The sequence below is a fragment of the Orycteropus afer genome, unplaced genomic scaffold (genome assembly GCF_000298275.1).
Source record: "Orycteropus afer afer isolate SDZICR_OR568_19922 unplaced genomic scaffold, OryAfe1.0 scaffold00038, whole genome shotgun sequence".
Taxonomy (NCBI): domain Eukaryota; kingdom Metazoa; phylum Chordata; class Mammalia; order Tubulidentata; family Orycteropodidae; genus Orycteropus; species Orycteropus afer.
The window spans coordinates 7,452,446-7,468,985 of record NW_006921625.1 but is presented as its reverse complement, the minus strand read 5'-3'; the positions used below and the strand labels follow the sequence as shown (position 1 = coordinate 7,468,985).

General features: G+C 44.1%; 1 protein-coding gene across 1 annotated transcript in view; it reads left to right on the top strand.

Moving 5' to 3' along the window:
• EDRF1 (erythroid differentiation regulatory factor 1) overlaps positions 1 to 16,540 on the top strand; it is a 39,288-nt gene that overhangs the window by 17,349 nt on the left and 5,399 nt on the right. Inside the window, exons 14-23 of the mRNA XM_042780406.1 lie at positions 1,208 to 1,279; positions 1,568 to 1,718; positions 4,247 to 4,435; positions 4,751 to 4,951; positions 9,701 to 9,919; positions 11,111 to 11,334; positions 13,225 to 13,383; positions 13,550 to 13,699; positions 15,508 to 15,661; positions 16,039 to 16,184. Coding sequence (XP_042636340.1) covers positions 1,208 to 1,279; positions 1,568 to 1,718; positions 4,247 to 4,435; positions 4,751 to 4,951; positions 9,701 to 9,919; positions 11,111 to 11,334; positions 13,225 to 13,383; positions 13,550 to 13,699; positions 15,508 to 15,661; positions 16,039 to 16,184 — 1,665 coding nt within the window. The remainder of the gene's footprint in view (positions 1 to 1,207; positions 1,280 to 1,567; positions 1,719 to 4,246; positions 4,436 to 4,750; positions 4,952 to 9,700; positions 9,920 to 11,110; positions 11,335 to 13,224; positions 13,384 to 13,549; positions 13,700 to 15,507; positions 15,662 to 16,038; positions 16,185 to 16,540) is intronic.

The following is a 16,540-nucleotide window of genomic DNA, read 5'->3' as shown; positions in this document are numbered from 1 at the left end:
AGCTTCCCCTTCCCTCCCTGTGTCCTCGGACAGGCTGTTGTGCATCAGCCCACTTCTCTGCTGTGAAGTGAGAGTGAAATACTAACCTCCTGGGATTCAGTGACATGACCTGCCTGGCAGAGACCCTCACACCCAGTAGTCACTTAGCAGGTGGAAGCTGTTACTGGCTGGGCTCCTAAGTAACACTGTCAGTTATACAGGAGACCACTGGTGACGCTTATTAACATTGCTAAACTCGGGCTTTTGTTCACTGTGAGTTACCAAGTATCAGTGTTACTTAAGAGTTGAGCCTACCTAATAGATGGAGAGCTATGGTGGCGTAATGGATAAGGCATTTGGTTGCTAACCAGAAGGTCAGAGGTTGAGATCCACCAGCCGCTCTGCAGGATGATGGGGCAGTCTTCTTCCATAAAGATTTACAGCATTGGAAACCCAGCGGGGGTTGCTATGAATCAGAATCAGCTTGAGGCAGTGAGTTTGGTTTTTTTGGACTAGATCAGCGTGCACTTACAAAAAGGTTACTTATTACATTGAGTACTGAAAGTGTTGTAGGCTTTACCCTCGTTTTATTTGGGTTACTTTATTTGGGTTACTTTATTGCACTTTGCAGACCTGATTTTTTTTTTTTTTTTAATACAAATTTAAAGTTTGTGGCAACCCTGCTGGTCTAGTAAGTCTGTCAGCACCCATTTTTCCAACAGCTGTGCTTATTTCATGTCTCTGTGTCATGTCTTGGTAGTTTTTACAGTATTTCAAACTTTTTTGAAGTGTGCACAGTACTGCACACTTAGTTCACTACAGTATAGTATAAACATAACTTTCTTAGTCCTGGGAAAGCAAAAAGTTCCTGTGACTCGCTTGATTGCAATACTTGCTCGATTACAGTGGTCTAGAGCCAAACCCGCAGTATCTCCAGGGTATGCCTGTGTATCTTGTTGTTAATCAAGATTTTTGTTGAAGTTTATGATAATTTCATATGCAACAAAAATAGTACCTTAAACTTAGTATCAGAGATTTCACTAAGCTGACTACATCAGCAGATTTCTCAATTACTGATTTACACCCCAAACCAAAACCTGTTGCTGTCAAGTTGATTCCTACTCATGGCTGCCCCTGGTGTTGGGCTGCAGGCATTCCCAGGAGGTGAAAGCTTAGGAATTTGTTGTGTTGGTGGCATAGTAATCATTTCAAACGTTTGTTTCTGAAGCCAAGCTGTGCGTTTCCAGTTTGCCATGACACAGAAGAGCGCTGTAGACTGGTTCTTAGCTACGTCCTAGAGGTGAGTTCAAGTTCAGTCTCCACTTCTCACCAGAATGTACTTGCTGGTCAAATAGCACTTGATCAGTGAGTAAATGTCATCTGGATGGTATTCTGCTGTAATGTTTGTAAGTTTAAAGTGAAAATCTAATTAGTTTTTCCCACCCCTTTCAGATCGAACTTGCTTTTGTCAAGTCTGTTTGCAGAATGTAAATTTCCTAAATGAGTTGGGTAGCCTAGTCACTGCCTAGTACTTAGTTGTCACTTGACCTTTGGTCAAGTTAGCAGCAAATATGTTCTGTTTTTTAAGGGTTTAAAATCTGTGGATAGCAGCATCAAAAAAGAAGGTGACCTTCCTGCAGCTGACCCCAACACCCCGATTCCACTGAAGTATGAGGATGAATCCACTCAGGGGGGTCCTGAGGGCCTGGAGAAGCAGATGGCCTTGTTTCTGGACAAAAGTAAGTGGAATCACTGTGCCTTCAGTGGAATGATGTACAAGGACCTTACCAACAACAGACTTGGGTTAGCAAAGGCATGCATTCAACGGAATTTAGAAAAAGGATGATGTGTAAGTAAGGAGGTAGGGGAGACTGTCCCTTCATTACAAATATAAAACAGTAGTATAATTGCACTCCTTCGTAGAGATTTCTAATAGAGACGTAAGAGTGCTGATTGTTCCCATCACCTGCTGAGAAGGGACCCCTTCAGCCAGGTGGGGTTGGACATGGCCACTGCAGTCAAAGTAGGAGAGTGTGTGGATGCTCTGAGCCTTGGCTGTGCTCGGGCGAGATGGTCCCCCTTTGGAGCCTTGTTGCCTCTCTCTCACAGTGGAGACGGGTTGTTGAAAAAATGACGTGAGTTAATGTGTGACTACACTCATACATGCTGTCAGCGTGCCAGCTGCTGTTAGCTAATCGTGCAGGAGCAAATGCAAAACGCCATTTATGATTTACCATCTGTTCTCTGGCACATCACTTCATGAAGAACGTGTGGACTTGGAAGTAAAAGCCTTGAGTGTCTTGTTTACTTTAATACAACTTGTATTTGATTTTCCAGCCTTTACTTCCCTTTTAGATCCACTCTGTTGTTGTTGTTGTTATGTGCCGTCAAATCGGACCTAACTCATAGTGACTCCTCCTTGGGTTTCCGAGGCAGTATCACTACAGGAGTAGATTGCACAACCTTCCTTCCGAGATCCACTCTAGTTGTTTTAAAAAATATTTTGAGATCCTCCACGTTTGAAATAATACCAAGTGCTATCTGGACATCCCCCAGCCCCCAAACGGTAATGGTTGGGTGGTTGGGGGCAGGGTAGAGAAATGTCACCGCCAGTCTTCCTGTAGCGCTGCCTGGGTGCTTGAGCCCATGTGCAGTGAGGGGACCCATGGCAGGACTGGGGGCGTCTGCCTTCCCCATGGCATGCTTTTCTCAGGGGTGCCTTTTCTGACCCTTCTTCCCTCTTCACCTCCCGAACATGTGGAACATGCTGCTCAAGCTCAAAGCCTTTGTCCCTTGTCAGAAGTGCTCAACGCCCCCCATGCCCCCCCATTTTGAGCTGTGAGCACTTGAAGTCTGCCTGTGTCATAGTTTTCTGGGTTAAACGGTCACACGCACAGTTGTTGGCAAGAACTTCATTTCATTCCTCTTTTGTTTTTCTAGTGTGCCTCACACACAGAAAACTAAATGTTTATCCAGTTAGAAAACTTGCTTTCTCACCCCTAAGGGGTTTGTGTACCATAGACCAAAAAAACCAAATGCACTGCTGTCAAGTCAATTCTGACTCATAGTGGCTCTATAGGACAGGGGAGAACTGCCCCATAGGGTCTCCAGGGCTATAAATCTTTATAGAAGAAGACTGCCTCGTCTTCTCCCACAGAGCAGCTGGTTGCTTCAAACCACCCACCTTTTGGTTAGCAGCCAAATGCTATAACCACAGTGCCTCCAGAGTTCATTTTATGTCCCATAATAGCAGAGAAAAAAAATACATACTCTAGTAAAACTGGAATAGAGACAAAGTGCCCTTCATTATAACCTGATCAAAAAGTGACACATTTTCTAACAGGAGATGAGGCTGTCTCTCACACCATGTTCTTACCTTTGGGGTTACACTGAGTGTATTTGTGGTGGCTTGTTGGATAGTGCCTAAGGCATTTGATTGCTAACCAGAAGGCTGGTGGTTCAAACCCCCAGCCACTCCTTGGAAGGAAGACTGGGCAATCTACTTCCATAGAGATACTGCCTCGGAAACCCAAGGAGGGGTTGCCGTGAGTCGGGACTGACTAGACGGCAATGAGTTTGGTTTTTGGAGTTTTGTATTGTCAGCCCATCTTCACCCCCAGTCTGTGACGTCTCCAAGGACAGAAACTGTTCTTCATGGTACTATCTCCAGTGCTGGGCATGGTGCTTAAATGAAGAGACTAGTGACGGGCTGGGCTATAAATAAACAGTATTCCTAGAAAGGAAATGGTGAGCTGAGCCCAGTCTTCCTTCCAAGGAGTGGCTGGTGGGTTTGAGTAAGGAAGGGGCAGGTGCCCCATGAACAAGGAGAAACTGCATCTAGACAGATGGAGCATTTGAGGGAGGAGAAGGAAGTTCATGAAAGGCAGCGGTTCCGGAGGCAGGCCACGATGCTTCCCCGTGGTTTGTCAGGTGCTGAACAGCCGTGTCTGAGCTTCAGAACAGGCATCTGATTAAAACTGTGCTGCGGGAGACACTCTTGTCGGCAGGTTGACAAACACACTGGAGAAGGTGGCAGCGTCTGGAGTGTAGGTCAGTCAGTGACCCTGAGAGAGGAGGGAGGAATTGACAATGGAGGGAAGCCGACACCTGCCACTTGACATCACTTCCTTAAGTAGTAAAGCACAATGGTTACCAGTTCTTGCAGCAACGGTACCTGAGGACAGCGTGTTCTTATTAAGACAGGAAATGTTTTTTACAGTGAGACTTGCGTTCACATAAAATATGCTGCTTTTTCCCTGTGGCACAGTGGGCTCCCTGCAGAAGGGCCATTACTCCAGTCAGTCTGGGATGACCCCTGGGTCGTGGCAACATAAGATGAAACTTCAGCTGATTCTCAAGTCATCCAAGGCCTACTATGTTTTGTCTGATGCTGCAATGAGTCTTCAGAAATACGGAAGAGCCTTGCGATACATTAAGTTGGCCTTGCAGAGCCATGGTGAGCACCTAACCACTGTGTGGTGGGCATGGGGGCAAGAGGTATGTGCACACTGTGAGGTTTTAGTTCTCTTTCTCTAGGGAAATTTTATTTTAAAATGATTTCTTCTAATCCTAAATATGTATTATTTTCTCTGAGTGGTTTAATACTTCTTCATTTTGGGATATTTGAAGCCATGCATGTTACCCTGCATAAATTTCAGAGTAGACACTGGTGCAGAGCTTTCAGCTAGTAACACATCTTCTTACCATCTACCATGTCCATTCGTGTTGAAAGCCCTTGTGGTTTTTTGTCCTCCTCACCCTTCCCAAATAGATACCTACTGCTGCCTGTGCACCAATATGCTTTCGGAAGTGCTGCTGTTCCTTTCTCAATACCTGACGCTCTGCGGGGACATCCAGTTGATGCTGGCCCAGAATGCAAATAACAGAGCCGCACACCTTGAAGAGTTTAATTATCAAACCAAAGAGGATCAGGAGATACTGCACAGCCTCCACAGAGAGTCCAGTTGTCAAGGTAGCGAACAGCTCAGTTACTCACATTGGGATCAGTCAGTGCAGCTCATGCTTAGCTGAGTATACCCAGAAAAGTGGCGGAAACCTGTAGTGGCGGGATAGTCACTCTGTATTATTTCTTAATTGTACAGTTGAGCATGATCCTGTGTAACTGTATATGTGGCGGTTTTGAAATATGTTATAATTAGAACTGAATGCAGGCATACCACAGTTTACTATTGTTGTAGGGGGCCATTGACTTGGTTACAACTCGTAGTGACCTCATGTAAAACAGAGTGAAACACTGCCTGACCTGTGCCATCCTCACAATCATTACCTTGCTTGAGCCCATCACCACGGCCACTGTGTCAGTCCATCTCATCGAGGGTCTTCCCCTTTTCTGCTAAGCATCTACTTTACTAAGCATAATTCCTCTCTCAAGGGATTGGTTCCTTCAGACAACATGACCAAAGTACAAGAGACGACGTCTGGCTATACTTCCTCCAAGACAGATTTGTTCATTTTTTTTTAGCAGCCCATGGTATGCTCAGTATTCTCTGCCAACACCACAATTCAAACACATCAGCTCTTCTGCAGTGTCCTTACTGTCCAATTCTCAGGTGCAGATGAAAATACCATGGCTTGGTCAGGCGCACCTTAGTCTTTCAAGTGACATCTTTGTTCTTTAGCATTTTAAATAGGCCTTATACAACAGATTTCCTCAATGTAATACATCATCTGATTTCTTGACTCCTGCTTCCATGGATGTTGATTGTGGATCCAAGTAAAATGAAATCCTTGACAACTTCAGTCTTTTCGTCATTTATCATAATGTTGCTTACTGGTCAACTTAGGAGGATTTTGGGTTTTTTTTTTTTTATGTTGAAGTGTAAACCCTATTGAATGCTGTAGTCTTTGCTTTAAGTTGTCTTCATTCTCAGCAATCAGGGTTTTGTCATCTGCATATCTCAGGTTGTTAATGAGTCTTCCTCTAATCCTTCTTCAGTCCAGCGTCTTAGATTATTTGCTCAGCATACAGATTGGATAAGTATGGTGAAAGGATACAACCCTGACACACACACTTTCTGGTTTTAAACCATGCAGTATCCCCTTTTCTGTTCAAACAGCTGCCTCCTGGTCTATGTACGGGTTCTTCATGAGCACAACTAAGTGTTCTGGAATTCCTGTTCTTCACGATGTTGTCCATAATTTGTTACGATCCACACAGATGAATGCCTTTGCGTAGTCAGTAAAACACAAGTAAGCATCTTTGTGGTATTTTCTGCTTTCGGCCAAGATCCATCTTACATCAGCAATAATATCCTTTGTTCTATGCCCTCTTCTGAATCTGGTTGAATTTCTGGCAGTTTCCTGTCAATATACTGCTGCAATCATTTTGAATTATCTTCAGCAAAGTCAGTTGGCCAGGTAGCTGTCTCCCAAATTTCTTGACATGAACAAGTGAGCACCTTCAGCTCAGCAGCCATTTGTTGAAATATTTCAGTAGGCATTCCATGAATTCCTGGAGTCGTCTTTGTTGCCAGTTCCTTCAGTGCAGCTTGGACTTCTTCCTTCAATACCATTGGTTCTTTACCATATGCTCCCTCTGGAATGATGAAACATCAGCCAGTTCTCTTTGGTACAGTGACTGTATTCCTTCATCTTCCTTTGATGATCCTGCATCATTCAGTATTTTGCCCCTAGAATCCTTCAGAGTCTCAACTTGAGGCTTGGGTTTTTTCCTTCAGTTTTTTCAACTTGAGAATGCCAAACCTGTTTTTTCCCTTTTGCTTTTCTAACTCCAGGTCTTTACACATTTCACTATAATACTTTACTTTGCCTTCTCAAGCTGCCCTTGGAGATCTTCTGTTCAGCTCTTTTACATCATTATTTCTTCCATTTGCATCAGCTACTTACCATTCAAGAGCAAATTTCAGAGTGTCTTTTGACATCCATTTTGGTCTTTTCTTCTTTCCTGTCTTTTTAATGACCCTTTGCTTTCTTCAGGTATGATGTTCTTGATACCATCCCATAAGTCGTCTGGTTTTCAGTCATCGGTGTTCAGTGTGTCAGATCTGTTCTTCGGATGGTCTCTAGATTCATTCAGGTGGGATGTACACAAGGTTATATTTTGGCTCTTGTGGACTTGTTTTAATTTTCTTCAGTTTCAACTTAAACTTGCATACAAGCAGTTGATGTTTCATTCTACAGTTGGCTGCTGGCCTTGTTCTGACTGAGGGTATTGAGCTTATCCATTGTCTCTTTCCACAGATTAAGTTGATTTGATTCCTTTATATTCCATCTGACAAGGTCCATATGTATGGTTACTATTCATGTTGTTGAAAGAAGGTATTTATAGTGAATAAGTCCTTGGTCTTGCAGAATTCTATCATGCAACCTCTGACATCATTTCTATCACCAAGATCATATTTTTCAGCTATTGATTTGTCTTGTTTCCAACTTTCACATTCTTATCATCAGTTATCAGTGCAATTTGATCATATGTTTGGTCAATTTCAGACTACAGCAGTCGGTCAAAGTCTTCAATTTCTTCATCTTTGGCTTTAGTAGGTGCATAAATTTGAATAATAGTATTACCTGGTCCTTGTAAACATATGGATGTTATCCTATCACTGACAGCATTGTACTTCAGAGTAGATCTGCCTTTGATAATGAATGCAACACCATTCCACTTTATCATTCCCAGCATACTAGATCATACGGTTGTAGGATTCCAAGTGGACAATACCAGTCCCTTTTGTATTCCATTTCATTTTTGACAACTTCTCATTTTCTTAGATTCATAGTTTGTACATTCCACATTCCAATTGTTAATTAATGTTTGCAGCTGTTTCTCCCCATTTTGAGTCATGCCCCATCAGCAAAGGGAGGTCCCAAAAGCTTTACTCCATCCATGTCATTAAGGTCAGCTCCACTTTGGGGGGGGGGGGCAGCTCTTCCCCAGTCATGTTTTGAGTGCCTTCCAAGCTGAGGGGCTTATTTTCTGGCACTGTATCAGACAGTGTTTCCCTGCTGTCCATGAAGTTTTCCAGTAATAAAGTTTTCAGTGGCCAGTTTTTTCAGAAGGGGATGGTCCCCTCCTTCTTCCTAGTCTGTCTGGAAGCTCTCCTGTTCCTGCCCACCATGACCCTGCTAGTATCTGAAATGCCAGTGGCATATCTTGCAGCCTTACAGCAACATGCAAGCCCATACCTTTATTGTGCTTTGCAGATGGGTTTTTTACAAATTGAAGGTTTGGCACCATTTTTCCAACATTATGTGCTCACTTTTTGTCTCTATGTGTTTTGGTCATTCTCACAGTGTTTTAAACTTTTCCATAATGCTATTGCACATTTAATAGATTATAAAAAAATATGTAAAATCATGTGACAGACTACAGTGTGATGTAATGTAACTTTGATATGCACTGGGAAGCCCGAAAACTCCTGTGACTCCCTTTATTGCGACATTCACTTTATTGTGGTGTTCTGGAACCGAACCTTTGGTTTCTCCGAGGTCTGCCTGTTGATGAGAGCTCTGGCAGTAATTATGTTGACTTTCTGTACACTTCGCAGAAGGTGTTTTGAGGAACCTTCTCTGTCGGCCAGCCACGCCAGGGCTTTTCTTTTGGAAAGGAACAACAGCTGGTGAAGGTAGACAAGTTGCCTTCTGAATGGTTCCTGAGGCTGAGATAAAGAGGATGTCAGTTTTCACAGTTAGTTCATTGCCAGCTGTCTCCCTGAATGCACACTGTGTCTTGGAGCTGTCAGGTTTCAGAGCCGGCAATCATGGGATTTCACCCAGAGCTCGGTCTCTCTCCGCTCAATGCAGTTAGATAACCTTGCCGCAGTGAGGATAGTTAAGTGGGACGTGACATCTGTCAGAAGGTGGCACAGTTCACTGTGCCCTTGAGTTGTTTGTATCCTTTCATGTGTATCTCTAAAGAAACAGCTGAAGGAAATACATTGGGGGAAGAATGTATTATTTCCTGATATTTTTGCCCTCTTTCTTTTCCTTCTCCCCCCGTGTTTCTCAAATGGTCATTTTATTTTAGTAAACGCAGCAGACCAGTCCTCAGGGTGTTCTTCCCGCTCCCTCCTGGTAGCTCCACTTGGTGTGTGTCTTTGTGAGGCCCATGTTCTCAGCCTTCTTCAGCACTGTCGCACGAGTGCTACCTTCCTCCACCTTGAATTTGGGTCCAGTGCCTGTGTTTGCTCCAGTCCCCACTAGATGGCACTTGTCATTACTTTTCCCAGGCTGACAGCAGCCGTCTTGGCACTCAGCATTGGCAGGCAGAGTCCACACCTGGCCTCTGCTGAGTGCTCAGAGCTTTATTGCAGGAAATCCGTCCATCCATACACAGGAAACGTTGCCTTGTATCAGCAGGCAGCTTTCGGTCTGTGCCAGTGAACAGGCGTGCCTTGTGAAATCTTGGTGATGGGAATTGGTGTTTATCGGGAACAATGTGTTTATCCGCTGTTGAAGCCCCAAGAAAACATTGAGTTTTGTAAATAAGTAAGTTTGCTCTGAAAATGAAAAAGTTGGTTGTATTTATTGAATCTCACTATGTTCATATATTGTATTAGCTCCAGTTTTCTTGTTTTATTATTTAAAATCTTTATAGTGAAACTTAGTTGTAGTCGATAAATGTTAGTATGTTTATGTTGCATTTCCTGTGATTTTCTTGTTCAGTCTTAAAAATACCAGGGTGATTTAAGTACTAGGGAATAAGGGTGCATGTGACTCACTCAGGTTTCTTATTTTCTTTAAGGATTTGCGTGGGCCACTGATCTATCTACAGATTTAGAAAGTCAGCTTTCAGTTAGTTGTAAATGTTATGAAGCTGCTAATGAAATCTTACAGTTCAGTGACCTAAAAAGCCAGAATCCAGAGCACTACGTACAAGTCCTGAAGAGAATGGGTAACGTTAGAAATGAAATCGGTGTGTTTTATATGAATCAGGCTGCTGCGTTGCAGAGTGAGCGAGGAGGTGAGTACCCCACTGGGTCCCCCTTTATTGTCTAGTCCACAGAATCAGGCAGATTGTGTAGCAATTCAAGCACAGAACCATGACACTTGGTGCTGTGTCATGAAGGGGTGTCCTGTCATTTGGATTGTTAAATTCTCAAGAAATGCAGTTAGGACAAACATGATTTCCCATTGGGATGTCCTCCATTCCTCCTTGCATGGTTCACTCCGTGTCAGTCCAACCAGGTTGGACATGTGGTCAGCTAAGATGTGGTCTTCTGACTAATCGGGAAACCAGAAAGGAATGGGAATCCGACAGATGCCATGGGAACGTACAAGTGCAGTGCAGTGTGGTGAGGAGGGCATTGTGGCGTGGAGCTCCTGGGTGCTTTGGGGACAAGCAGTGCTCCGAACAGGGCATGATCTGTGGAACGCCAGCAGGCAGAGATGAGGAACAAGGGGCTTTCCAGACCGATGGGCAGCAGTGAGAGGAGCCAGAGGGGTGGGCTCCAGCGATCTGGAGGGACCTCGTCAGGGTGATGGGTTCATTTGGGCCCATGTTGAATTTGAGAAACCCATAGGAAATCTATGAAAAGGTCAGATAGAAATGGGTGCTTACAGCTATTGGGACCAGGAGAGACATAGGCCGGGGGCCATTTGCACAGGAGTGACAGTTGACATCATGAGAATGGCTTAATTGGAAAGGCTGAACACATAGTGTGAGAAGGGGAGGCTGAGGTAGGCCTAAGTGCCTGTTGACCTGTGAACTGTGCCCACTAGGGATACAGACACACAGCATGAGAAGGGGAGTCTGAGATACTCCTGAGGGCCCAGTGGGGACATAGTGCCCCTGAAAAGTTCATGGCCAGTGGAAGACCCTGCATGTATGTAAAGGGTATCTGGAGGAGGGAGCGTCTGTGAAGACGGATGAGAAGTGGTGGTCAGAACCCTATAAGAGTTAGCACGCAAAATGGAACCTCGAACAAGGCCAAGGGCAGCACATCCTCTTGATCTTGACCAAATAGTCATTGACGCGGAGGTTTTTGTATTTGCTCTGATGTCAGTTGGCTAACATTGTAGGGTTAGAGTGGCACACTGTCCTTGGGCCTTTGCTGGCCTCCCCGATTGCCCCTGCTCTCATTGGGAGAGGTCTGTGGGCTGCACGCCATTACGTGCTTACACGGTTTCTTTCTTTCTTTGTGTTTTTGCAAAGTGAGCAAAAGTGTGTCTGCTGCAGAGCAACAGTTGTGGAAAAAAAGCTTTTCTTGTTTTGAAAAGGGAATTCACAACTTTGAGTTAATCGATGACGCTACAAACACTGCCCTTTTATTGTGTAACACGGGAAGGCTGATGCGAATCTGTGCACAGGCGCACTGTGGAGCTGGCGACGAGCTGAAACGTGAATTCTCACCGGAAGAAGGCTTATATTACAATAAGGTAACGCACGTAACGCTCCTTTGACCTTGGTGCCCCTCCTATACAATATCACAAAGCTAATTAGGTGTGCTCATGGCACGGGCGTAGGCAGAACAGCAGAACACTTAGCAGCTGGCCTAACGGTAAGGACTGAACTGATAGGAAAAGCTGGTGATTCCACACATTGTGTTGTACCCAGAGTGCGTGTCAAGTGGATTAAAGGTGGACATGAAGGAAGTGAAGCCGAGGAAGTACCAGAAGAAAATACAGGGAGAGGCTTATCTGCTGAGCTGGAGAGGAATGTTCCCCGCATGGCCCCTACACAGAAAACGCACAGTACAGGGTGGACAACTTGAATTGTGTGAGAAAGTGTATTCAGTGTACATCAGAAACGGAAACGCAAACCACAGTCCCACGATCTAGGGGAAACAGATCAGAGATGATGCACTCTTCACATAGAAAGAACAGTTAGGAATTGTTGAAAAGGAACTGGTCCAACAGAGTAAAGCCTGAACAGACAGTTCACACGTGTGAAAATAGTGAAGGGCTGATACAGACCCAGGAATGATTTGTATGAAATTTAAAATTTGAGTTTTGTGTATCAAATTGCCAGAATATTTTTTGGCAAATGGTAATCAGGGCTGGAGAGGGTGAGAGAAAACAGGGACACGTGCTTGATTGGGTGGTTGGAAGCTATTTAAATGCCATCAGTGGGAGATATTTTTGGCATAACTCACTGCCATCAAGTTGATTCTTACTGTAGTGAGCCCATGTGACAGAGTCAAAGTGCCCCCTAGGGTTTCCTAGGCTGTCATCTTTACGGGGGCAGAGTGCCATGTTTTTCTCCCATGGAGTGGCTGGTGGGTTTGAACTGCCAACCTTTGGTTAACAGCTGAGCGCACTTTAACTACTGCATCCCCAGGGCTCTTTTATTGGCATAATAAATGTGAAGAGAAAAAAAAACTCATGAGTGTGTTTTGTTGTTCTTTTTTAAGTTTATATGCACATATGAAGAGAGGAGATGTGTGGAAATGATACAGAAATGTAGGAATTAGTGCTGAGTGATGGAATGGACTGTGGTTGGGTGGCTGGCTTTGTCTTTTAAATAGAATGACCATGTCTTGAAGGATGAGTGTGCTGGAAAAAAATAATTTCTTCTTCTGTTTTTTATTTATTTTTAAAATTTTCATTGTGATTTGGGTGCACATTTACAAACATAAGTTTTATACTCAATAGTTCCTACAGATTTTGCTTCACAGCACTGATTACAGTCCCCACAATAAAGGGCTCTCCCCTCTCCTCCCTGTGCTGCCCTTCCCTGTGTCCTTCTTGTCTGTGCTTTCCTGTCTGGCCAGCTTTCCCCCCGTGCAAATGCGGCCCTTCTGATCTCTCCCTGTTGGATGATCTGAAGGCTGCATCTCCCTGGAATAGGTGTTCTGCTTGTAGGCCTTTCTCTCATGTGGCTGAGAGCTCATCTGTGGAAGTGAGTACAGTTCCAGGATAGCCAGGGGCCATAGTCTTGGCGGTTCTTTTTTTTTTTTTTTTAATTAAATAGTAAAATCTGGCAAATTTTCTATCCATCTGGACATTGCTAAGCATTATTTTCTAGCTTACTACTTACAGAAGCCGTCACTTTCATTTAGAAGGAGAACCAACAGGGTAGTATGGCTCCTTAGGCACTGCCCATGTCCAGAGGCCGTACCAGGCCATACAGCAGGAAGGGGCATTCTGGCCGTGTGAAACAGCTGGTCATTACAATATTGCCATTGCTTTACTGACTTTCTGCCTAATGTAGGTTTACAGATTCTCCCAAAATTAAATTACGCCTGTTGCTTTTTTTTTAAAGTATGTTTTATTTCAGTGCGATATTGGCAAACTTAGTCAGAAGTTAAACTTTTTTCTCCCTTGCAGGCTGTTGATTACTATTTGAAAGCTCTTAGGTCATTGGGTGCACGAGAAATACACCCCTCCGTTTGGGATTCGGTGAACTGGGAACTGTCCACTACTTACTTTACTATGGCGACTCTCCAACAAGATTACGCCCCACTGTCCAGAAAAGCTCAGGAACAGGTACTGCTAGTTATGGGCTGTACAATTGGTCGGCTTCACAAACACGGGGCATCCAGTAGCATCTTTTCTTTGGCAGGCAATGTTAAAATGTTGTAAAAACTCTTACAGTTCAGATGATGGACCTTTTTTTTCTTTCCTCCTCAACCTGCCCCCCCCCCCCCCCCAGATTGAGAAAGAAGTCAGTGAGGCCATGATGAAGTCACTGAAGTACTGTGACGTGGACTCGGCGTCTGCTCGGCAGCCCTTGTGTCAGTACCGGGCTGCGACCATCCATCACAGGCTGGCTTCCATGTACCACAGCTGTCTGCGCAACCAGGTACTGGCGTTCCTGTTGAAATTCTGTGCCGAGTCAGTTTAAAGGTGATCTTGGTGCTTTTCTTACATTCCAGTGTATATTTTAAACACCATCTACTTTAATTAGCTACCTTAGAAAAACTTGATGTGTGATGCCCATCTCCCATTTAAATCTACTTTTATTGTAAAGTAGAGCACCCATATAAAAGCACATAGAAAATATATTGAAATATGTGTAGAGTTTAAAGTATAACAAGTGAAACCCCCATGTGCACAGTTCGGACTGGAGGATGCTTTAGAAACTGCCTGCGTGCCCTTGCGGGCCCTGTCGCCCTCTCTTAGAAACCACCTGCGTGCCCTTGCAGGCTGTGTCGCCCTCTCTGCCTGCCCACACGATCCTGAAGTTTCTGGTCCTGATGCCCATACCTGTTTCATGTGTTACTATTTACTATGTTTACACTTACCCACTTGTGGTCTTTCTGAAAGGGCTCATACTGTCTCCTTCTGGAGCTTAATGCCTTCGTGTAACATCATGCTTTTGAGGTGCGTTCATGTTGGTGCACGTAGAGCCCTTCATTTTCTCAGCTGAATCGCATTCAGTAAGTGAGCATACCACAGCTCGTTCATTTCTGTGATCAGTGAGTTTCTGGGTCGTTTTCGTTTGGTGATCACAAATCATCTGTGAACTGCCTTACGTATGAATCCTGGTCCTCAAATACATGTATTTCTAAGAAGTACATGAGGTCTCAGATGAAGGAGCCACCTTCAGAGAAGTTGCTTTGATTCTGCCAGGAGTCTTGTGCTTCCAGTTTCTTGGGAGTGAGTTTTATCTGTTTGCGTCTTTATTTTCTTGTTTTTCCCCTTTCTTGATACCAAGACAGCTTATTTTTCATCCCTTGGGCGTGGGGTTGCTTCTAGATTGCCCTTCTCCTGAGAGTCCTGTCATTGAAGATCCAGCTTCATCTTGAGAGGATTTCTTTCTTTTTTTAAATTGTGATTTGGGTGAAAGTTTACAGAGCAAATTCATTTTCCATGCAGCAGTTCATAGCCGTTTAGTATCATGACATTGACTGCAACCCCCATAATGTAACAGCTTTTTCCACTTTTTCCCTGTATTTACCTCTTCCCTGTGTCCTTCTTTCCCATGCATTCCTGCCCTCTGAACTATCTCCCAGTGCAAACACTACCCTTCGGATCTCCCAAGATGGATTGTTTTAAGGCGTGTACCTACCTGGTGTAAATGTTCACTTTATGTGCCTGTCTGTTGTTTGGTTGGAAGCCACAGGAGTGAGTTCAGTTCTAGGCCTGAAAGGTAACTAGAGACCATAGTCTTCGGTTTTACCAGTCTTTTATCAGACCAGTACGCCTGGTCTTTTTTATGAACTTTAGTTTTGCTCCACATTTTTCTCCCACTTCAAGAGGATTTCTTTCACCATTGAGCTACCACTTGGCTCTTTTCTTTCTGCCATATGAGGCCCCAGAACCAAAATCTAAGTTTGCCCAGAAGGCCTGAGATCCTCAGGGCAGAAGCAGGTTCCAGGTGCCTCAACGATTCAGTGGGGAAAGAATAGTGTTTATAGCAAATGATGCTGCTACAACTGGTCTCCACATGCAGACACTGGAATTGGATCTCTCCCTCCCATCATATCTGAAAATTAACTCAAGATGGATCAAAGACCTGAATGGAAGAGCTAAAACTGTGTAAGAGCTAAAACTGCAGGACTTTTGGAAGCAGACACTACACCGCATTTAGACATCAGTCAGGAGACTTGGTTAAGCGTGTGAAACCCAGCCGTAGGATTTGTGTTCTTCTTTTATTTCTGGCTCTAGGTTGGTGACGAGCATCTTAGGAAGCAGCACCGGGTCCTGGCAGATCTCCACTACAGCAAAGCTGGGAAGCTTTTTCAGTTACTGAAAGACACTCCATGTGAACTACTGAGAGTGCAGTTAGAAAGAGTAGCATTTGCGGAATTTCAGATGACCAGTAAGTCTTAACGTTTTTCTCAGATTTGTATGCATTGGCTTACTGTTGGATTGTCGTAGAATGAGGGGAGCTGTCAGTCTCTCTTGGATGTGGGTAATGTTTTCTCCTTGTAATTTGCTCACAGTTAATGAGGACCAGGCAGAGAGAAGTTTTAGAGTCTGCCCTTTCTGAAGTACCTTTTAACTTAGAGAAAGATGTTGGATTATGTTCACTGACTAAAAATACTGAAATTACAGCTCTTTACCCTTAGTTGAAAAAAAAAGTTTTGATAGTTTGGACAGAGATTTAAGTCAGAACGAAAAAACGTAGGGCTGGACCAGCAGAGTTCTCATCAAATCCCTTGAAACACAAGGGCTTAATGTCTCTCGGGAGCCCAGGTATGAATCACTGTGGAGGGCCATCTCCAGAGGAGCAGAGCAAGGGGCTCTGGAATGCCAAGGAGCTACAGAAAGGTTACCCAGAAGCTTCTAGAGTAAAACGAAACCTGATCATCCGGTCTGACCTTCCTTTGAACAGTGAGATAGTAATGCTCTTTCACAGGACACCTGCCACTGAGCAACTTGACATCATCACAGGAGGGTCAGGGCCCCTTTCCCATAATGCCCTGAGGCTGCCACCCATTCTGAATGACTGTTCGTAGCCTGACAGAACCAGAGAGTGAACGGGAAGCAGTTACTAGGCACTGCTCTGTCTGGACTGAGTATTATTCTGTAGGTGAATTTTTACATAGAAATAGGATCTAGATGACCTGTTGGGCTACCTTTATAGCATTTAAAAATCGGAATTTTCATTAATGTGTTGACATTGGGGGCAGTTTCTAGATTCATATTTAAAAGAGTTGGCATTTTTGTGTTTAATACTTTAGGTCAGAATAGCAAT